This window comes from Lathyrus oleraceus, chromosome 3 (assembly GCF_024323335.1).
Source record: "Lathyrus oleraceus cultivar Zhongwan6 chromosome 3, CAAS_Psat_ZW6_1.0, whole genome shotgun sequence".
Taxonomy (NCBI): domain Eukaryota; kingdom Viridiplantae; phylum Streptophyta; class Magnoliopsida; order Fabales; family Fabaceae; genus Lathyrus; species Lathyrus oleraceus.
The window spans coordinates 457510368-457533585 of NC_066581.1; the positions used below are offsets into that span (position 1 = coordinate 457510368).

General features: G+C 35.8%; 2 protein-coding genes and 1 long non-coding RNA gene across 6 annotated transcripts; 2 read left to right on the top strand and 1 right to left on the bottom strand.

The window, feature by feature from the left end:
- Positions 1-1395: 1395 nt before the first annotated feature.
- Positions 1396-2601, top strand: LOC127131654 (F-box/kelch-repeat protein At3g23880-like). The gene has a single exon (XM_051060567.1). The coding sequence runs from the start codon at positions 1396-1398 to the stop codon at positions 2599-2601; it is 1206 nt and encodes a 401-aa protein (XP_050916524.1).
- A 5580-nt stretch (positions 2602-8181) lies between these two features.
- Positions 8182-10722, bottom strand: LOC127128162 (uncharacterized). The gene is made up of 2 exons (XR_007805716.1): positions 10041-10722; positions 8182-8583 (listed from the first exon to the last, which is right to left on the bottom strand). It is a non-coding gene; the product is annotated as an uncharacterized LOC127128162 (long non-coding RNA).
- Positions 9578-21344, top strand: LOC127128161 (uncharacterized). Of its 4 annotated transcripts, none has more exons than XM_051057408.1 (13): positions 9578-10119; positions 18171-18460; positions 18565-18777; positions 18854-18946; positions 19030-19146; positions 19236-19550; positions 19639-19896; positions 19995-20069; positions 20157-20419; positions 20510-20670; positions 20798-20908; positions 20999-21075; positions 21176-21344. In XM_051057408.1, the coding sequence occupies exons 3-11, from the start codon at positions 18703-18705 to the stop codon at positions 20836-20838; spliced, it is 1398 nt and encodes a 465-aa protein (XP_050913365.1). In that variant the 5' UTR covers positions 9578-10119; positions 18171-18460; positions 18565-18702; the 3' UTR covers positions 20839-20908; positions 20999-21075; positions 21176-21344. The 4 variants fall into 4 exon arrangements, with proteins under 4 accessions (XP_050913365.1, XP_050913366.1, XP_050913363.1 ...); XM_051057409.1 differs by having other exon boundaries at positions 20999-21068; XM_051057407.1 differs by lacking the exons at positions 9578-10119; positions 20798-20908; positions 20999-21075; positions 21176-21344 and adding exons at positions 12499-12660; positions 12750-12815 and having other exon boundaries at positions 20510-20789.
- Positions 21345-23218: the final 1874 nt, after the last annotated feature.

Here is a 23218-nt window from a genome sequence, read left to right on the forward strand (position 1 = left end):
TGCTCAGGCATCATAGTTTTAGAGAAGTTCTTCATCTTTGACCTCTGGGATGTCACCTTCTACGGGGGACGGTCCTGTAAAAAAGAAAGTTAAAAAAAAATCTAAGTTAGATTTCAATACATCATAGAACAATAATAAATAAATTAAAGTTAAACATAAAATATACACCTTTCCCTGCCATAATCGATATGCCACATGATCGATAAGCATCGATCGATCAATGCCTCCTCCGGAGAACTCTTCATCTATGTACAGACGACTTTGTAGAACCATGAGATGTAACCTTTGTATTAGCGGTAGCAGAAGAGACCAAATTTGTGGCAACCACCTCATCAATAATATGGGCATCTAGCTCGACCAACTCATTAGCAACATGGATATCTGTCTCAGCCACCTCAGTTGCAACCTCATAAGCCACCTCATCAGCAACATGTAGCGCATTTGTCCCGACCGTTGGGTCATGAGCAACCTGACCTTGCACCTCCTGCGCACGAACAACCTCAACGTCATCTCTGGGTTGCTCCCCTGATCTAACCGCTCAGCATCAGGTGCTACGGGGTACACGGAACTGCCCTTGTTCAGCCAACCGTTTCCGGTGTGAATCGGTTGGAACTACTCGTTCAATCTGTAGATGTGAAGACTCAGCCTCAACAAGCCCTAGCCTGGACCGATGCTTTATCTCTAGTCCTGTCTACAATGGTGTCGTCCATTCTCCTGTATTTCACTACAAAAACGAAAAAAAAGCAAAATATCAGTTAACTTCTGGAAATTTTGAAATTTCTCATATATCATTGAAATTTCTGAAATTTTTGGGGAAAATTCAAATTTTTTTAACTCTTGAAAATTCATAAAATTCCGATACAATGTTATAAAAAATTACCGGAAATTCTAAAATTTCTGGAAAAAAATACATAAAAAAATATCGAAATTTTAGAAATTCCGGTTACAAATTCAAAAATTCTCACAATTTTTTAAAATTTTCAAAAAAAAATAATTGTTTTCAAATTTTCTGCTGGAGACTACAGAATTTCTGAAATTGCTATGGAGTTTTTAAAATTTGAACAAGTTTTAAATAAACTTTAAAAATGATTGGAAATTTTACAAGGTTAATATAATCATTTTATTATGTTTATATTTGAGGAGTTTTATTATGTTTATATTTGAGGAGTCTCAATTATAATTGGGTCCACAAATTTGAATTTAAAATTCCTAAAGTCCAAAACTAATCAACCCAAAGTTAATTTAAATATTCAACATCAATCTATTAATTAATTTTTTTATATATATAATAGATAGATTTGATTCAATTATTCAGTGGTGTAGCAAAATTCAAATTGTGTGCTTGGGATCATTATCAGTGACTACTAGGGTTCAACTTTAACAACAATAGAAACTATGAAGCGGCATCATTCGTCATCGACGGCTCTCCCCAATGAGCTTCTGGCAGAAATATTTTCCCTACTCGGTGTAAAATCTCTTATGCGATTCAAATGCGTTAACAAATCCTTCAATTCTCTCATCTCCGATCCTTACTTCGTTCACATGCATCTCAACAAATCACAACGAAACCCTAACCTCACACTAATTTCGCAACAAAATTACGAGACTCCTTTTACCGATTGCAGTGTCATAACCTTTCCAATATCTCACTTACTTGATAATTCGTCAACCATTGTTGAATTCTATCCTTACTATCAATTGAACGAGAATAACTCTAGTTGGTGGATTGTTGGTTCATGCAATGGATTGCTCACTTTAATTGATACCAATATTCCACCTCTTAATCGCGATTCGCGCATCTGTTTCAAGAATCCAGCCACTAGGGCAAAAACTGAATACTTTTTACCATCTTCGAATATTTCCTTTCAGTTCGCTTTTGGTTACGATACTTTAAATGAAATCTATAAGGTGGTAGCGTTTCATGTAGAGTTGGATGTGAAACGTCGTAAAACAAGTATGGTGAAGTTTTGCGATGCAAGAACCATGGTGAAAGTTTTCAGCATGGGGGATGATTCTTGGAGAAATATTGAATCTTTTCCCGCGCTTCCGCTTTATAGATTTAATAATAATAGTATCAACAATGGTGTGTATTTGAGTGGTACTATGAACTGGTTGGCGCTTCGCGATTACTTTTGTTTCAATTATTTGTTATGTTCGAATGAGGGTAGTATTGATCTTGAGCAATTTCTGATTGTTTCACTTGATCTCTCCACCGAGACATATACTAAATTGTTGCTACCTCAGGGTTTTGATAAGGTGCCACGTTTTCCGCCGGCGCTTGTGGTTTTGAGGGATTGTCTTTGTTTATGTCATGATTTGGAGGAAACCCATTTTGTTATATGGCAGATGAAGAATTTTGGGTTTCAGGAGTCTTGGATTCAGTTATTTAAAATTAGTTATACGAATTTCTTTAAATGGTTGGATTTGTTGCCGATGTATCTTTCTGAGAATGGCGATACATTGATATTGGCAAACGATAGGTATGACGAAGCATTTATCTATAACTGCAAAGACAATAGAGTAGAGAAAATTGAAATTAGTGACAATATATTGTGGTCGCAGAGCAAGTATTTCACTGAAAGTTTGGTTTCAACTCGTTAAAAGTGAGTTTCTCTTCCACATTTTTCATGTTTCGACTTATTATTAGCTACAAGCTTCTATAATTTTAATGATGTACCGTTCTTTCATGAATAAATACTATACAACAGTGTCTTGTTCATTGTTTACTTCATCATCTTGTGTGTGTTTTTCTTCATAAATGAGTTGTTTGCCATCTAATGCAATATCAATTTTTATTTTATCATATTATATGGAATATGGACACGTGGATACTAAGGCAAGAGATATATAGAGGGGTGAGACTGAATATGAGTGTAATTTTTCAATCAGTTAGAATGTGCTTTTTATCAGACAGATATTAAGATTCTTTTTTAGTTAGGATAATTTAAATATTACAGTTAGTACTTTGTTTTGAGTTTGCTGAAAACAGTTAATCGAACAACAATCAAGATGATGTATCTGTTACAATTTATCCTTGTTTATATAAAATGTTTTACAATGTCATCTCCACTCTTGTTTTTGTTACTGAGCAAAACAATACAATGACCATTTGAGAGTTGTGAGCCATTTAATATAGGAAACTACTTAGGTAAAGTTCTTTAAATACTGTTGATCCAAGTTTGTACGAGTATTCACAAACACTGTCAGTCAACTATAGTACCCAAAATAGTTTGAACGTCACTTTTAGAGAAACTTATGTGAGTAACCAGAAGAACTTTATTTTAGTTCTATTTGTGAATTTTGAGGAGTGAGAAATTGAGAACTTTGGAAAGAGTGGAGTAAAAAAACAAAATAGACAAATCTCTACATTTTTTAAAAGAGTATTTTTGTAAAAAGTAGTAATAAATGAATACTTATTTATAACATATTTTTAATGTTAGCCACACATTAGATTTTAAAATTTTGGTTAAATCTTCAAACTCACTTTCAATACAGTTTTTAAATTCTTTCAGATTTGAAATGATCTTAAATTTCAAATGGTTGTGATGGTGACGATTATTGCAATTAATTTATACAAGATAGACTCAAATACGAAACTTAAAATTATAATGTTAATTTAAAGTGAAAGTCATGAACGTATCATTATTATAAATATATTTATTTTATCTCATGAATGAAGAAGATTTTGCCTCAATTAGTCAAACAAGATAACGAAGGACGATATGAGAATTTACCACTTTAATCATCGGTTTTTAAATAATTGAGAGGATATTTGAAATGTTCATAGATTTAATCCTCAACAACAACTTTTTTTTTAATTTTCATAACTATGTTGCATATGGTACTTACCTTTTGGTTCGAGGATTTCTTAATGCATCCGATATGTTTCTTATGCACCACGTGAAATTTTAAAAATGTTCCCAGTTTCTGTAGATGCATCTATGACGCATCAAAATGTCAGTTAACGTTAAAATATTCCAAAGATACATCTCCGGTGGAGGTTAAGTTGCGTCAGACTCTTCTCCTTCCTCATTTCACATTACTCAAACTCAATTCAACTTCAATCTCTCTCAAATTTCTTCTCTATACCAAGTCAAATTTCATTCAACAAGGCTCAAGGGAACTCAAAGGAACATCAATCTTCATCTGTAACATCATCCATCTTCATCAAAAATATCAATTTCTTGTAAGTTTTTCGAGTTTTCGATAAAAGTTTGAGTTTTTGTGTAAATAAATAGAAATCAATGATTAGGGTTACAAATGAGTAGAAATCACATTTAAGATAGTTTAGGTATAGTGTATTTGTTGGTTGCTGGATGAAATTGATGATCAAAACATGTTTTTTGAGTTTGCATGTGGTAGATTACGCCATTGACGCGACTTCTGAGTTGTAGAAAATTCTGGATATGCATCTTTGGAATTTTTCAGCGGTTTAATGCCTAGTAACTGGAGACGCATCTATAGAAATTTCTTTGTTTTTTTTTATTTTCTTACTTGTGTTGTTTGCCTGCACTAATGGTCAGTCTTACTTTAACTTACAGGCATAATGGCTGATAGACATGATAGATTGAGGCATGGCAGGGTTGCTCACCACACATTCATTCGGCAGGAGAAGAGTCAGCAGTTTCTAGAGGCTCATGTTCCCTCTGGTCAGGCAGAGTCATCTACTTCTGGGGATCATGCTTTTCCTCATGCCATTCCATTTTCTTCTTCCCATAGGAGACATGATTCACTATCTGACGCATCACTCCCTCATCCTCCCGCGGGTGTCAGGATTCACCAGTGTCACCTCCTACCGATGATGCTGCTGATCTAGTCCCACCTCCTGTCCCACCTCTTACTGATGATGTTGTTGATTCAGTGTTACCTCTGGAGGGTGGGGTTGTTGTAGATGTTGAGCCAGTGGCTTTTGAAGATGGACTAGTTGATTTTTCCTTACTACCTATGTATCCAGACCATACTTCCAGACATATATGGGACGAAGAGGTAGCATTAGTTGGATTCTTTATTTATTTTTACATTAATTTTAATTTCTAACATTGATTATTTTTGACAAATTTCAGGAGCGTGATCCGTATAAGTTTCTTAACCACGGGAGAAAGATTGATGCATTGCCTCAGCCGAATGAGGAATGGTTTCAGTCGGTTTTGTCCTTATCTGGCCTAAAGGACTTGTGCATGACCAATTATATTACAGTTAACCACATGATGCATAATTCATTCATGGAGAGATGACACTCAGAGACCTCTTCGTTTCATCTCTGACATTGTGAGATGTCTATCACACTCGATGATGTCTCGTGTTCGCTACATCTTTCGATCAGAAGGAGATTCCTAGATCATGGGAGGATGACCAAAGTCGAGGCACTCGAGATAATGGTAGAGTATCTGGGGGTGAATCTAGGGGAGGCGATGGATGAGTTGGATAAGACCAGGGGTGCTCATGCTAGATTTGTATACCTGAAGAAGGTATATGAGGATGCGCTCCTGAGTGCACAATATGTTGATGGTGATGATGAGTAGGTTGCGCTCCACAAATCGCATGCATTAAGAGTATACCTAGTTTATTTGGTTGGCATTGCGATTTTAATAGACAAGAGTGCCACCTATACATATGTCGTCTACCTATATTACTTTATGGATTTCGAGCGGATCCATGAGTACAAACGGGGGAGGCTTATTTGATCTACCTGTATTCGAAGCTGAGCGATGGTTGTATATGGAAGAGGAAACAGGTCATAGCCAGCATCACACTACTGACGGTAATAATTATTGGTCTTTGAATATTTCTTTGTCATTTTCATTTCATCTTTGCAAAGTCATTTCATCTTTATATATATATATATATATATATATATATATATATATATATATATATATATATATATATATATATATATATATATATATATATATATATATATATATATATATATATATATATATATTCATGAAATGTTTAAATTTTTAGACTATGAAATAAGTAGAGGGATACAAGTGTAGATACTATGTAATGAAACACATGTGAACATCGTCTCTGTCAGCATTGTTGATTCGTGAGATCAGGTATATAATATCATGAAATATTTTCAATAACATATTAATTTTCTATTATAATTCAAAGGCTTAAATAGTCTATTGGTCCCTATATCTTTTTATTGGGTCTGAGTCCTTATATCTCACTTTTATGTTCGTGTTAGTCCCTGGAGTTAGATTTTCGTTTAAAAAAGGTGACTTGGCAAACAGTGCACACGTGGAATTGTTTTTTAATTTTCTGGGTATAATACATGGAAAACCTAGTGGAAGGGAATTGAAAAAGAGGACTAAATCCAAAAAAAATGACACCATTTTACATCTCTTCTTCTTCTCTTCAAATCTTCGTCGCTTCTTCTTCTCTTTTTTCTTTGTTCAAAACTTCAAACCTAATGCATATTCAACCATGGCAACATCATCTATAGGTAATTTCTCTGAGTCTGAAATCCCAGTTTGTAGTTGCAATAAAGCAATGAGGATGTTCATATAATATTTAACTAAAAACCCTAAAAGAAGATTCTGGAAGTGTACTCATTCAGGATTAGGTTGCTCGCTTTTCATATGGGATGATGAAGTTGAACGCAACACATCAACTGAATACAAAAAGTCAATCAGATGCAATTGCTCGGAGGTAGTTCAGGAGTTAGGTTGCACCATTAAATATCTTGAAGCTAGGGAAAAGGAGAAGATGAAATTGAAGTTGGAAAATGAAAGGGAGAAGACCAAAGTGTTTAAGCTTTTGTTGACTCTTTCATGGTGTTTGTTCTTTGCTTACCAAAAATGGTAGTGATTTTCATGTTCATGGTGTTTGTAATTTTTTTTTTGGTTTTAGACCCTAGAAGAAAGGTAGTTGTTGAATTTCGTCCCTATAAGGATTAATTATTGAATGAATCAGAATGTTTAAAAAATTTAATTTATGTCCCTTTTCTTCAACTTGGTTTTCAATAACATCAAAGCAATCTTCCAATCCAAGAGCCCTCTCATCCTCACTATCATCAAATGATAAACCATCAGCTTCAAAGTCATTATCATAATTGTTCTCACTGTCCTCTGTGTCTTCAACTTGTTAAACAACACCAACATTAGCTTCTTCAACCTATTCAACACCATCAACATTAGCTTCTTCAACCTTTTCAAAACCACCAGCACCATATTCTTGAAAATCACCTACATCAACTTCTTCTGCATTGCCTTTACCTTTATGTTCAACATATATTTGAACTGCACATTTCATTACCATGGCATATTGATATAACTTATCAGCATCACTATCACTAACCATTCTACTATATTATCAACATCATTATTATACCACTATTGTACCCCAAAATTTGCCCTCCTTTTTTATCTTTTCATTCAACCTTTAACTTGAGAATCATTTGCATACATTCATGTTTCATTCATATGCATTAAGCACTCATCCATACTTAGTAGTTGATCATTGTGGATCCAAGGTTCTTGGCTTGCAAAGCTAGGGTTTGTGTATGGATGAAAACCTAAAGGCATGACTTGGGTGTTCATTTGATCGTAGGGGATGAAAAACCCTAATGACTTGATATTTGGGACATGAGTTCAACAAAGTTCCATCATGGTACTCTTAAGGGTCTCAAACCCTAATTTTCTGATAATTTACCGGTGAGGCTTCATGATTGTTCTCTGGGTCTTGTCTTGGCTTCTAAACCCTAGTTGAGGACTCATATATTGGAGATTTGCTTGTGAAGCATATTGATTGATTCAAAGACCTTAGTTGAAGGGTATGCCTCATGGAAATCCTAATCAGGGGAGATGTGGTCCTAATGCCCTTTGTGTGACCTCCCAAACCTAATTTCATATGACCATCCCTTTGTGGCTTGATTCCCTTGTTTGGTCAAGCTTCATTTAAGACTATTTATTTTTGGCTCATTATGAAGTTTCATTGATTAGATCAAGTTCATTTCAAGGCCCCATATGTCCCTCTGTGGCTTTATTTGTGACTTAGTTCATTAGACATCTTAGGCCTTTGTAAAGTTTGTTTCATGCTTGGCATAGTTCATTCAAGCCATATACATGTCCTTTGATTTATGATGAATTTCATTCAAGTCATAATCTTGATCATCATTCATGTTAATCAAATCATTGTCATTTTAATCTATGTTATCCATTCCAATCATTACAAGTCATGTTCAACTCATTTTTATTCCTTTTCATACATGTTCAAACAATGGTTCATGATATGTTCAAGTTCATTCAAGATCATACATGTACAAGATTCAATTTCAAAACCAATCAATTTCATTCAAATGGTCACTACAATCCATTATAATGATCATTACATAAAATTACCAAATTTGGCAACTTTTACTAAGTGTTGACTTTGGTCAAAAGTTGACTTTTTGGTCAACTTTGACCAAAGTCAACTTAACCTCTTTTCCCATTCTAAACCCTTTTCCTGACCTTCAAGATCCAACTTGATCCTTTGATTTTCCATTGGTATATGTTGCTTCCATTTTCAATGTCATGTTGCAAACCTTTTGTTCCAAAACCACCCTTCATGTGCTCATGACCAAGAAGCCTAACAATGTATGAATGAGGTCAGAACATGTCAAGCTTTCCATACACACATGTTTTTTAAACCAAGATGAAGAATGCAATGCAAAAGCAAACATCAAACCAAGCAATACGCTAAGCTAGAAATTCCAAACAAGAACATGTCATGAAACAAAAACCAAACTACATTAACACAGGATCATTACAGCAATAGTTCCATACATAAGCATCATCATTTAGTAGCATATCAAATGAACAAATCAAGTCCTACAACAAGTTCCTTGCAGTGCACAAACCAATCATCATAAATCCATGACCACCATGACCATGGTGATGGCTTTAGTTAATCGAGCAATCAACATCAGTAATTGGGCTGCAACATAGCTAACTTACAACACATCCTAACACTAATTGGCAGCATACATACATGTATAACAAGCATCACATTACAACATAGGTCAATAACATTAAGCATGTGACAATTCACAAAATCATTCATAACCAATCATTCCATGACTATGCCTAGCATGCTAATTGAACTGCTATTTCGCATATTGGCTCTAGGTGATTCAAGCTTAATTGAAAATCCATAACATACACTTTCCATTAGCATTTTCAATCCACATCATTTTCAACACAAGTTAACTCATAACATAACAATCATAGCATGGTCATAGCTCCTAGAAAGTTTTCCTTTAACAGCTCATTGGAGATACATTGTCATTTAAATGTGCATTCATTTTCAAATTCAAAATACAATTAACACATCCCTTCAGTATTAACTCAAAATTCCATTATAGCATATCCCATTTACTAAGCATTGTATTACAGCTAATGGCATCATATTCAAATCAGCTACCATCATGTTCAAAACAGGCTTAATAAACAAGTGGTTTAAATTATTAATCAAACCATTATTGACATAGCTAACTACTACTTTGTACCAATAGTTTGGTTTTGCTAACAAGTTATTTTCATAGCAGTCTACTAACATCACTCCATTCAAGTTAATAGTTTTGTAGCTAACCTAATTTAACTTCAATAGCAGAAAATGCAAGCTGTCATGTTAACTAATTCATAACAGAAATCATCTAACTTCCATAACTAACCATTTTGCCTCGAATTCCAATTCCATAGCTGAATTTCACTAACCCCTAAGTTGCCCTAAAAAAACTTACCTAACTACCTGCCCAATTCTGTTACAAGCTGTGAGCTCTATAAAAGCCTCGTCATTGCCAATCATTAGATCACGATCACAAATCTCAGAATTTTACTCTCACTCTGTTTTTTATCAATCCAAATTCTCTCCCTCTCTCACTCAAAGCTCTATTCAGAACTCCATTGAAGCTTCACCTTGAAGCTTCAAGAAGAGTGAGCTTAACCTTTCATCAATCTCAATTTAATCGTATCACAAAAAGAAGTTTGTGAGAAGAAGTGAAAGCAGAAGAAGAAGCATACATCAAGAGAGAGCCAAGAGCATACCTGTTAATCAAGTGATTTTCCATCTCCAGTTTGTCTTCTTTGATTCAACATTTCTCCGGAGCGATCCTCAGCTTCAGAGGTAGGTTCATCCTCACCCTTTCACTACAATCATGTTGTCATTTTGTAGCTTGCATCAGGGCAATTAAAAGCCCTAACATTTGTGGATCTGAATCTGTCTCTCCAATATGTAATTTGTATTTGAACCTCTAGGGTTCTTGAGCTCTTTAATCCAATTTTTGGAAATGGATCAGAAATTGGTTGAAATTGAGGATGGATTCGAATTGGGGAGGTGAAGATGATTCCAACAGAATATCTGGTTTGTGTTTCTGGTGGCCACAACCGCGAGAAGCGATTTTCAGTGTGGTGGCCCGCGACAGCCATTGATTTGATAGGGTGGGCAAAGAGAGTGCGCGTCTGTGCTCCATTCAAATTCAATTTTGGGGGCGCATATTGGAGTTTTTTTTGTTTCAAGCAATGACATGTGATTATGATGGGCTTATAACATTTTGGGTCTAACCATCCTTCAAACATCATCATCCCCAACTGATCCACATACCCCCTAGCTGTAGTGTTGTGGATCGTTTTTGTTTTTGCAGCAGAAATTCTTGGGCCTAAGGCCCATTCGCTGATCACACACCAGTTCCAGTTCTGCACCCCCAATATTTCTTTAGTTTAATTACATTTAATTCTAAATTGTAGCTTAATTAGATCTAATCGTGATTAATTCTTGGTAATCATTTACCTTAGGTTAATCTAGTTTTTAGGATTTAATTAGAAGTTAGAGATTAAATAGAATTTAGGATTAATTAGCATAGAATTTTAATTAGACTAAAATTAGGACTAATTAGATTTTTAATTGATGTTTTAGAATTTAGCTTAATTTCTAAAAAATTAGGTTATTTGATTTGATTAAAATAGATTTTAGAGCTTGATTAATTTTTAGATTCTAGTTAGAGTTTTAATTAGAATTTAATTTTTTTTTCATAATTGACATTTCATGTGAAAATACCATTTTACGCTTAGGGTTATTTTTGTCATTTTAGCCATAAGAATGCATGTTCCTTTAGGACTAAATTTTGACTTAGAATATTTGCTAGTTTAATCAAGTTTTTTTATGGAATATTTGATTAGTATGACTTTAATTGTGGCATGCTCCCTTAAGAATAGCTTGTGAATAATCTTAACCCTTATATTATGTTAATCACAATTTTCAAATCAATTCAAACCCTTCGATCCAAGTTGATCAAAAGCAATTTTGATTAGCTAAATATTTTGATCATGTATAATCCCACAGTCCATTCAAGTGATCAAAAGTCCCTTGATCACTTGATATGACTATTTCTAACACTGTGGATCTCTAAGCTCCAAGTCCAGACTTTCATGCAAGGCATCTTAGTCAAATCAGGCAGCAAATTATACAAGATACATCAAAGGTCAACACTTGGTAACTACGATTCAAATTGTATACCACATGCCTTAAGTAATGAGGAATGATGAGACGGAGTTTCTCCTACCCTCATCTAGAGTGACTTTGCATACGGGGTGTAGGTCCCATCTATTTAAAGCATTTGTCTTCATTTATAGACTTTAATACAATACGAATCAAATAAATTTCCAAATCTTCTTCATAAAGCAATATCAACTCAAGGAGAAGCAATGATGATTCTTCTCTAACAACTTGTTAGTTATGATAAAAACATACGACATGCACCTAAAGTAATGAGGAATAATGAGACAGAGTTTCTCTTACCCTTGTCTAGAGTGACTTTGCGTACGAGGCGTATGCCCTAGCTATTCAAACCAATCGCCCTCATTCATATACTTTAGTATGATACTTATCAAACAATTGTCAAGCACTCTTCATATTCCATTATTAATCAATCACTTATTTTGCCTCAATCATCTTGCTGTCAGCCCTAGTAGACTGAACTACGAAAGCCCTGACTTTTTCATTGCACGATGAGAATACGTAGGCAGGAGGATTCAGATTCTCCGCGAGATGCCTTATTTATTTCTACCCTATTTATTAATACTTCACTATCCATTCAATTAATACCATCTTTTTGAGATCAAACAATATATTATTTCTTGGATTCCATGCACATCCTGTTAGGACGACCTAATCAAAGTCCACCTAGTGAACCAAGAGAGGTTTGCCTTGATATCAAACACTTTATTCCTTCTTCTTTTTTTGACAATATGCCTTTACTCTTTGGTTCAAAGTTTATTCCTTCATGGATCCGATATACCACTCTTCTCCGATCTCAAATTGTTTGTTTCCTACGGTGATATACCGTTCCTTGTACCCAAACAATACTTTCTTATGGGCCCCATATATATATATATATATATATATATATATATATATATATATATATATATATATATATATATATATATATATATATATATATATATATATATATATATATATATATAAATGGAAATTGTAACAATTTGATATGACCAAAAATCTCTTTTTATTTATATAAATTGGAGCCTAGTGGAGGCATAGCAAAGTAAGGCACCTGCTTCCATTGCGGTAAGACCGGACACTGGAAGAGAATCTGCCCAAAGTACCTGGAAGATAAGAAGAATGGAGTAGAGACTTCAACTTCAGGTATTTTTGTTATTGAAATTAATTTATCTAATTATGCATCATGGGTATTAGATACTGGATGCGGATCTCACATTTGTACCAATGTACAGGGGCTAAAAAGAAGTATAGATTTGGCAAAAGGTGAAGTTGACCTACGAGTTGGCAATGGAGCAAAGGTTGCTGCTTTAGCCGTAGGAACTTATGTATTGACTTTACCTAATGGTTTAATAATTCAGTTAGAGAACTGTTATTATGTACCTGCAATTAGTAGGAATATTATTTCTGCTTCTTGTTTGGACAAGTTTGGTTTTTCATTTATAATAAAGAACAATTGTTGCTCAATTTATTTGAATGATATATTTTATGCTACTGCACAAATGAACAATGGACTATATGTCCTTGATCTTGAAATGCATATTTATAACATTAATACTAAAAGGATGAAACCTAATGAGTTAAATCCAACTTACCTTTGGCATTGTCGATTAGACCACATAAATGAGAAACGCATTTCCAAACTCCATAAAGATAGACTCTTAGACTCTTTTGATTATGAATCATATGAGACATGCAAATCTTGTTTAATTAGAAAGATGACAAAGTCTCCATTCACATGAAAAGGTGAAAGAGATAATGATCTTTTGGCCCTCATACATACTGATGTATGTGGACCACTGAACATACCATCTAGAGGAGGTTTTCAGTACTTCATCACATTTACTGATGATTTCAATAAATATGGTTATGTGTATTTAATGAAACACAAATCAAAGCCCTTTGAAAAGTTCAAGGAATTCAAGAATGAAGTACAAAACCAACTAGGTAAGAATATTAAAACTCTTCGATCATATCGAGGTGGTGAGTATTTAAGCCTAGAGTTTGATGACCATCTGAAAAAGTGTGGGATCCTATCCCAACTTACTCCTCCTGGAACACCCCAATGGAACAGTGTATCTGAGAGAAGAAAATGAGCCTTGTTAGACATGGTTCGATCCATGATGAGACACGCTGATCTTCCACTCCTTTTGGGGACATGCACTATTGACAGCAGCTTACACACTTAACTGTGTTCCATCCAAAAAGGTTAATAAGACACCATATGAGATATGGAGTGGTAAGAAACCACATATGTCTTGCATGAAGATTTGGGGTTGCGAAGTTTATGTGAAACGATAAATTTCAACTAAGCTTGAGCCAAAATCTGACAAATGCTTATTTATGGGGTATCCTAAAGAAACAAGAGGGTATTACTTCTACAATCCTTCTGAGGGCAAAGTGTTTGTCGCTCGAACTGGAGTTTTCCTAGTAAAGGATTTTATTTCCAAAGGAATCAGTGAGAGGAAAGTAGAGCTTGAAGAAATTCAAGAATCACAAAGCATTGATACACCTATGGAGGAATTAGAGCAGGAAACACAAGTAGTTGTGGAAGAGCAACCTGCTCAAGTAGAACAAGACCATTGTAGGTCAAACATGATATGTTACCTACCTGGGAGATATGGATATCTCATAATTGATCAAGGTGATGTATTACTCATGGATCAAGATGAGCCTGTGACCTACCAAGAGGCCATAACTGGTCCCGAGTCTGAGAAGTGGCTAGAAGCAATGAAATCTGAAATGGATTCCATGTACACAAACTAGGTTTGGACCTTGGTAGAGCCTCCTGTAGGAGTTAACCCTATAGGATGCAAGTGGATCTTCAAAAAGAAGACTGACATGGATGGTAAGGTACATACCTATAAGGCAAGACTGGTTGCAAAAGGATATAAACAAATTCATGGGGTTGACTATGATGAAACCTTTTCACGAGTTGCAATGCTTAAATCTGTTCGGATTTTACTTGCTATCGATGCATATCATGATTATGAAATATGGCAGATGGATGTCAAAACTGCTTTCCTTAATGGGAATCTTCTTGAGGATGTGTAAATGACACAGGCTGAAGGATTTGACATACCAGAAGAAGCCCAAAAGATATGTAAGTTAAAAAATCAATCTATGGATTGAAGCAAGCTTCCAAAAGCTGGAATCTTCATTTTGATGAAACAGTAAAATAATATGGATTCATCAAGAATGAAGATGAGCCTTGTGTCTACAAGAAGGTTAGTGAGAGCATGATCGTCTTCCTGGTATTATATGTATATGACATATTACTCATTGGAAACGATGTCCCTACCCCACAACAAGTAAATTCTTGGTTGGGGAAATGCTTTTCTATGAAGGACCTGGGTGAAGCAGCCTATATATTAGGAATCAGGATCTATAGAGATAGATCATAAAAACTGCTTGGCCTAAGTCAGAGTACGTACATAGACAAAGTGCTGAGACGCTTTAGTATGCATGATTCCAAGAAAGGATTCATACCTATGCAACATGGCTTATGTCTATCATAAACACAATCCCCTTCAACTAAGGAAGAAAGGGATCGCATGAATAAGATTCCATATGCATCTATAATAGGATTTATCATGTATGCCATGTTATGTACTCGACCAGATGTCTCGTATGCTTTAAATGCAACAAGTAGGTACCAATTTGATCCCGGTGATGCTCATTGGGTAGCTGTCAAGAATATCCTTAAGTATTTGAGAAGGACTAAGGACTCATTCTTGCTATATGAAGGTCATGAAGAGCTTGTTGTAATTGGATACACCGATGCTACCTTCCAGACAGATAAGGATGACTTTAGATCGCAATCTGGTTATGTGTTTTGCTTAAACGGTGGCACTGTGAGCTGGAAAAGTTCAAAGCAAGACACAGTTGTTGATTCTACAACCGAGGCCGAGTATATTGTTGCCTCAAGTGCAGCAAAGGAAGTTGTTTGTATCAAAAAGTTCATTAGTGAACTTGGCATAGTTCCTAGCATTGTGGATCCCATTGATCTCTATTGTGATAACCATGGTGCTATCGCACAAGCTAAGGAGCCTAGATCTCACAAGCGATCCAAACACATACTTAGGCGTTATCACCTCATTCGAGAGATAATAGATAGAGGAGATGTGAAAATATGCAGAGTACCTACACTTGACAATATTGCTGACCCACTGATAAAGCCTCTTGCGCAGTAGAAGCATGATGGCCATACTAGATCTATGGGCATTAGGGGTATGCCTGATTGGCTCTAGTGCTAGTGGGAGATTATTGGTGTAAGCCCTAGAGGACAATACTTTTGGTACTTGTATCGAATTATTTATTAATAATAAAAGGCTTTTTCTTTATTATGTTTGTTTAATAAAGTCCCTAGAATAGCTAGTCCGTTTAATGTATCAAGTGTGACTTAATCATGAGATCCCATTAAACATAAGGACACTATTCTTAAAGTATCTGTAGTCGAGATTTATTGTGAAGTGGGATAACATTAAAGCATTAAGACTATTATGTATATAGACTGATGATCACATCTCATGGATCATGGATAAGAAGTTATCAATTCTTAAACATGGGTATGAATATTAAGAGTAATATTTATACTGGATTGACCCGCTATGAAAATACTATATAGAATGTTATGCAAAGTGTCATAAGTTATTCTCATGGTGATAATGGTGTATACCACCCTTCGACCTGAAACCACTATGGACCCTAGATGTAGAGTCGAGTGCCTTATTGTTGATCAAACGTTATCCGTAACTGGATGACCATAAAGACAGTTGATGAGTACTCCACGAAGCATGTTGAGGGACATGAGTGACCTAGATGGAATTTGGCCATCCTGCGTAACAAGATAAATGTCTACAGGCCTAATATTGAACTAGACAAGGATGACACAATCTATGCCTTGTGTTCAATATAGACATAAGGGCAAAAAGGTAATTGTACGCATAAGTATTATCACAAAAGGATTTGTCAGATCACATGACATTTTCGTATCTTGGGTAGCAGTAATGTGTTACTAGATACCGCTCACTGTTTATTATGTTAAATACGTGATCTAATATAATTGCCAATGCCGCGAAAACCTACAGGGTCACACACAAAAGGACGGATTGATGAGAGATAGAGTAACTAAGGAACATCGTAAGGTACAATGCACTTAAGTGAATTGTAGAACATCGTAAGGTACGGTGTACTTAAGTAGAATACGAAATATGGTAAGGTACCATGCGCTTAAGTGACTTTGGTCAATTATAAGATATGGGCCACATACACTTAAGTGGGCTTTTTAGCTTGCAGCCCACACAAGTGGTTCTATAAATAGAACCCTTGTGCAGAAGCATTTACGTAGTTGTAATTTCGTTTCTCTCTCTCTCTCTCTCTCTCTCTCTCTCTCTCTCTCTCTCTCTCTCTCTCTCTCACTACGCCAAAAACTGGAATAGACAGCGCCCCTTAGAGGCGCTTTATTACAAAAGCGCACTCTAAAGTGAAGAGAAAAAATAAGGAGCATACTATTGGAATAGACAGCGCACTTTAGAGGGCGCTTTTGTAACAAAGCGCACTATAAAGTGAAGCGAAAAAATAATGAGGAAATGGAGGGACACCAATAGAGGACGCTTTATTGAAAGCGCCCTCTAAGGGTAACCTTAGAGGGCGCTTCTAAAAAAGCGCTCTCTATGTCCATGTACATTTCCAGTTTATAAGGCGCTTCTGGAAAGCCTTAGAGAGCGCTTTTAGAAGCGCCCTCTTAGGCCCCCTTTAGAGGGCGCTTTTGTAACAAAGCGCCCTCTAAAGTGAAGCCAAAAAAAAATGGAGGGACAACAATAGAGGGCGCTTTTGTGAAAGCGCCCTCTAAGGTTACCCTTAGAGGGCGCTTTTGAAAAAGCGCTCTCTAAGTCCATGTACATTTCCAGTTTAGAAGGCGCTTTTGGAAAGCCTTAGAGAGCGCTTTCAGAAGCGCCCTCTTAGGCCCCCTTTAGATGGCGCTTTTTTTAAAAAAACGCCCTCTAAGGTCCCCTTTAGTAAACATTAAAATTATAACATATACTGCATGTCTCTTTATTTTCCCTCTCTATAAGCTATTTCGTTTACGTAACTGGGTTTTCTCTCAACTGCGATTACTCTCGTCCTCCGTTCGTTCTCCCTCCCTCACCGTCATCGTCACCGTTCGTTCTCCCTCCCTCACCGTTCACGTTCACTGCGTTAACCTCTTCCACCGTCACTGTTCACTTTCTTCTCCGTCGTTACTGTCACCTTTAAGGTATTTCTCTTCTCCATCGTTACCGTTCACTTTCTTCATGTGTTTGATTAGGGCATTTTCTAAACTTAGTTTTTCATTTTGTGCATTATGTTGATTAATGTTGTTTAGGGCAAACTGAGTTTTTTATTTCTGATTGAAAACTGATATATTTGAAGTGTGTTTGAGCTTGTGCTTGGAAGTTTGATGATTATGGATGCAAGTTTGTTCATGTTCCAAACACCATAAGTTTGCATTGGTCTTTTGCATGCAGTAGGTGTGTGTGAGTTTGTATTCAATAATGATAAAAAAAAAAGAGTTTAGATTGTTGTAACATGAGAGAAATGGAAGGTATATGAATGTGTTCACGTATTGAATCATTGTCTTACTTGGGTCTTATTGAATCATTTCTATATTACAGATAAAATGGCTAACCAAGACGATACCCATGCCGCGAATGAATCACGTAATAATGTTGAAAAAGAAATCAAACGAGGATTGACTGTTATGAAGTCAATCATTCGTGCAAGAGACAAGGGTGTAAAATTTGAAGTACATTGGAGTGCTGAAGACCAACTAATTGAGCCTAACGGTTCAATGTTGGCAAGTTACATTGGTTTCCTTGTTCGCCAACATATTCCGATTACATGTGATAATTGGAGAAGTCCGGACTTGAAGGTTGGCAAGGAAAAAATATGGTCGGAGATACAGGTACTTACCATATATTGTTATATGTTTTTTTGTTGACTATTTGTTAGCCATATATTGTTATAATATTACTTTATAATAACACACTCCATTTGTATGTTTTTTAGAGATCCTTTCACATCGATGAAAGCCGGCAAAAATATTGTATTCAATTGGCCGGAAAAAGACTCTGAGGATTTCGATCCTTTTTGTGCAACAAATTTCTCAAGGATGAGGAAGGAAAATTTGTTGAAGGAGAACGGCCAATGAAGTATGTCGAGATTATTTCAGCCGATGAATGGGATAACTTTGTCGCCAAACGAAGAAACGAAAAATTCCATGTAATGTCTATTAATTATGGTATTATACAATTGTTAAGTTACTTGGTTCTAATATGCCTTAAACTTTTTTATCCAGGAAGTAAGCGACATAAATAGGAAAAGGGCATCAAAACCCGCGTATCCGTACAAAAAAGGGCGTACGGGTTATGCACGGTTACAACAAAGAATTGTGAGTATATTCAAATGCTATGAGCTTATACATTGTCACAATATGTTATAATTGATGATCTTATAATCTAATTCAATGTGTAGCTAGCCGAGGAGAAAAGTGACGCAACATCTCTTCCGGATCACGTATTATGGAAGGCTGCTCGGGTTGGGAAGGATGGGACTGTCGTTGAAGCGGTCCAAAATGTTTATGACGAATGTGTAAGTATATGTAACATTATTTCTTTAATTATATCGAAAATTTTGTTAGACATATAATTCATTTTTAATCTCCTCTAATAATATTTCAGGAGACTTTATCCCAAACCGTACCTTCAACCGAGGTCCAGGATTGCAGGAGCGTACTTAGTCGAGTACTAAATGTTCCTGAGTATTCCGGTCGTGTGAGGGGTAAGGGTTTTGGTGTGACTCCGTCGTCATTTTATAAAAAAACAAAAACAAAAAATCCTACCAACAAAGAGGTGATGGAGACCTTGGCGGAGTTAAGGGCACAAGTACTCCAACTGCAAAACGAGAATGCAAGGTATAGAGAGGAAAGGTGCGCTTCCGAGGCAAAAGATACTAGTGACCGAGCTAGTATCAATCATCAACCGAAATTTCCCGAGGTAATTATATATGTTATTATGAAATTAAAATAGCACTTTTTTACTTGACACATATACAAGTTAACAATAACATTTATTATTGGTTTAGGGCATTTCACCTTGTCAGCTGTATCTATCGTCACCAACTTATCGCATGGTTGGCAAGGGAAAAGTGCACAATACTTCGGGTGAATTACTTCACCATAATCCCCTCCCGGTGGGATTTATGAAAGTTTCGGTTGACCTCGTATTAGATACGGACGCCCGTCTACCATTACCCGACGTTGTTTCAGAGACAACGTTGATGCGAGATGCAGTCGGATCCTTTGTTGGTTGGCCGTCAGATCTAATTTTCCCTGATGCCGAGGTATATATGTTCTAAATGATTATGAATATTTAGTATTCACATTTCAATTCAGCTACAATTATGATATTTAATCAATCCTTATTACATGGTAATGTTAGACTCCTACAAGACCCACCCCTAAAGCTGGTAAAGGGATTTCAAGACGCATCGAGTCGGTTGCATCTCAAAAAGAGGTACAAATATATATACCCATTGAATTATATACACAACGATTCTTTTGCATCACAAAAAGTAATGATTTATTTTATATGAATTTTTAGGTTCCCGGTCGAAAGTTGAAAAGCGATGGTAAGGATATTCCAACGAAGGATATTCCAACGACGGCCGGGACAAAATCTCAAATTATGATGCGTCTTGAGAAAATGGTGGAAGAGTCCGATATTATGGACGGGTCCATTCGTAGTATAGATTTTGATGAAGGTGTTTTCGGAAAAGCTCATTTCGAAATAATTGGAAAGGAGGACATGCAACAACTTTTTGAGCACGACGAATTGGGCATCGCTATCATTCATACATACATATGGTACTCCGATCAATCTATAATTTACTTAGTTGAACAATTTATTTACACATTTCAATGAGTAGTCTAATATTTATTATGTTTTTATTTAAGGTATATGTATGACAAATTGATGCGGGGAACTGAATTGTGTAACCGTTTCAATTTTATTGCTGCTTCCCGTGTCAACGCAACGTTAATATCGAAAAATCCAACATCCGTAAAGAATGATCTAGTCGATAGATTCATGGCGGCCAGCGATAATACTACACGCAGTTTGTATTTTTTACCGTTTAATTCTGGCAACGGATTAGATTTTCTTTCTAATAATTTCATTCTAATCTATGTATATCTTTTACGTAGAAAATTTTCATTCATCTAAATTTTTGTTTTATTTTACAGTGGTCACTGGATGTTGGTTGCTATGGATCTTTCGAGACTAATAGTGTATTATCTCGATTCGTTATCGGGTGATTGGAGTAAATATCCGGGTTTGAAGAAGATGGTTGACACGTAAGTGAAATTCCCCTAAATATTCGTGTGTATTTCTATATTTAATTATGTCTGTCAGATTGATCTCAATATACGTTTTTATTTTGTTAGGGCAATAATAAAATTTAGATCGAAAAAGAATTACCGCATTAGGAAGGACATTACCTGGGTCAGAGTTCAGGTATATAGTAAGTATCTTATTTTTGCTTATAATAGTGTTTGTTTTTTTGCTTATAATAGTGTTTGTAAGAAATTAACTATATATATATTGTTTGTTTTTCTGTGTAGTGTCCTCAGCAAAATAATTCGGTCGATTGCGGATTTTTTGTATTGAGATTTATGAGAGATATTGTAACACCCTTCTAAAATACCCCAAATTTTTAACTAAAAATAATAAACATATAACAATTCAGAGTAATTATGCCATTCAAGGGTGTCACACATAATATTCACACCATATTCAACAATATTACGGTCATGCTCTTTTATTTATTCAAACATAAACATTTGCATAAAACGCAACGGATAGAGATCTCCTCAATCATGTAAAACATGTAACATTCACATGTAAATTATTCAACAAGGTAAATATCCCATCCCGATGTTACATCTATCAGAGCACGACCCACTAAGGAGACTACACTAGACTCCAAGCATTCGCTTCTACTCAACTCATTTCTCGTTACCTGAAAAATAGTTGTAAGGGTGAGTTCCTCAATCAATATAATAAGCATTATAGAATATAATGTCATGTTAAGTAATTTAACACATTAATCACCCTAATCGCAACATACAATCAGTAACAGCACATCAGCTCAACATCAACATAAAGCACAAGTATAATCTCAAATCATACTCCACAACAACTCAAACACACGTATAATATTGGAATACATCCATTCATATTATACGCCATACATACATTATGCAATTAGACTCCACACATGCGGTACCGACTATTCTTGAACATATAGTTCAAGCTCACCGATCCCTCCAGATACGGCTACTAAGCTCACTAGTCCCACTCATTTGAGACCTAGTGACTCACTCACTAATTCCTCACCATGGGAATTAGCTACAGCCCCGAAGGCTAGAATATGCACACTAATCATCTAGCATGCAAACATCAACAACAAATCCACAATGATTCACTCACTAATTCCTCACCATGGGAATTAGCTACAGCCCCAAAGGCTATGCTATGCATGCTAATCATCTAGCAATGCAGCATCAACAACAATTCACAATGGACATATGCTCACACTCTAAGCCATACAACGGTCCATTCACAAATACATGCATAATACATACATTAACATCATTATGCATACCATCATACATCATCAACACATGTATCAACACATCATTATCATGTAAATCAATTAAACACAGTATTAGCACACTCTACTAATACCTATACTGCTCAAAACAGCGGGAATTAATCCCTGTTACATCATAGGCCAACATAGGCCAACCCTCAAATAGGCACACAACATTTAAAACACCAATTTTCCACTCTGCAACAGTGTTAACCGGTTAACGCCCTGGGTTAACCGGTTAACGCAGCACAACACGCCTCCTGTCCCAAAACTTAACAGTGTTAACCGGTTAACGCCCTGGGTTAACCGGTTAACGCAGCACAAACAGCAATATTTCAGCAATCACAACAGTGTTAACCGGTTAACACCCTGGGTTAACCGGTTAACGCAGACAAAACAGCAAATTTTCACAATTCAACACAGTGTTAACCGGTTAACACCCTGGGTTAACCGGTTAACGCAAGACAGAAGCTGTTCCTGCGCTAACTCAAGGCAGAATGCAGAATTCTCCGCATTTTCCGCCGTTGGAGGACTTCCGGACCTCCGATTCCAATTCCGTAAAAAGCTATACGTTCGGGAAAACACGACTCACGAAACTACGGATTCAATTTCAGTTTTTAACACAGTTTATCCAACGTAATTCCAGCATCAATAATCCCAATTAGGGTCAAATTAACGGCTTATCACTACCCATCACATATTATCCCATAATACCCATTAATCGACGATAAACCCCCCTTACCTGATTAATTCGGCGAATCTTTGAGCTCCAAGCTTTTCTCTCTTCAACCTTCAGCCCTTGCTCTGTCTCTTTGCCCTTTTCCTCTTTCACGATCGCTTCTCTGTTTTTCACGTAAAAACCTTTTTACTCCAAATGGGCTCTTTTCCTTATTTCCAACATATATATATTTTCCAATAATAATAATAATAATAAAATTTCCAATTATTTAATTAAATTAATAAATAAATTATTAACTCAATTTAAATAATTATTTTATTATTATCGGGGTGT

Bases quoted from the DNA above. Each gene is read 5' to 3' on its own strand.
- LOC127131654 (XM_051060567.1), top strand. From the start codon at position 1,396: ATGAAGCGGCATCATTCGTCATCGACGGCTCTCCCCAATGAGCTTCTG.
- LOC127128161 (XM_051057406.1), top strand. From the start codon at position 18,703: ATGAAGTATGTCGAGATTATTTCAGCCGATGAATGGGATAACTTTGTC. The intron at 19,551-19,638 runs GTAATTATATAT...TTATTGGTTTAG, and splicing joins ATCAACCGAAATTTCCCGAG to GGCATTTCACCTTGTCAGCT. The intron at 20,070-20,156 runs GTACAAATATAT...ATGAATTTTTAG, and splicing joins CGGTTGCATCTCAAAAAGAG to GTTCCCGGTCGAAAGTTGAA.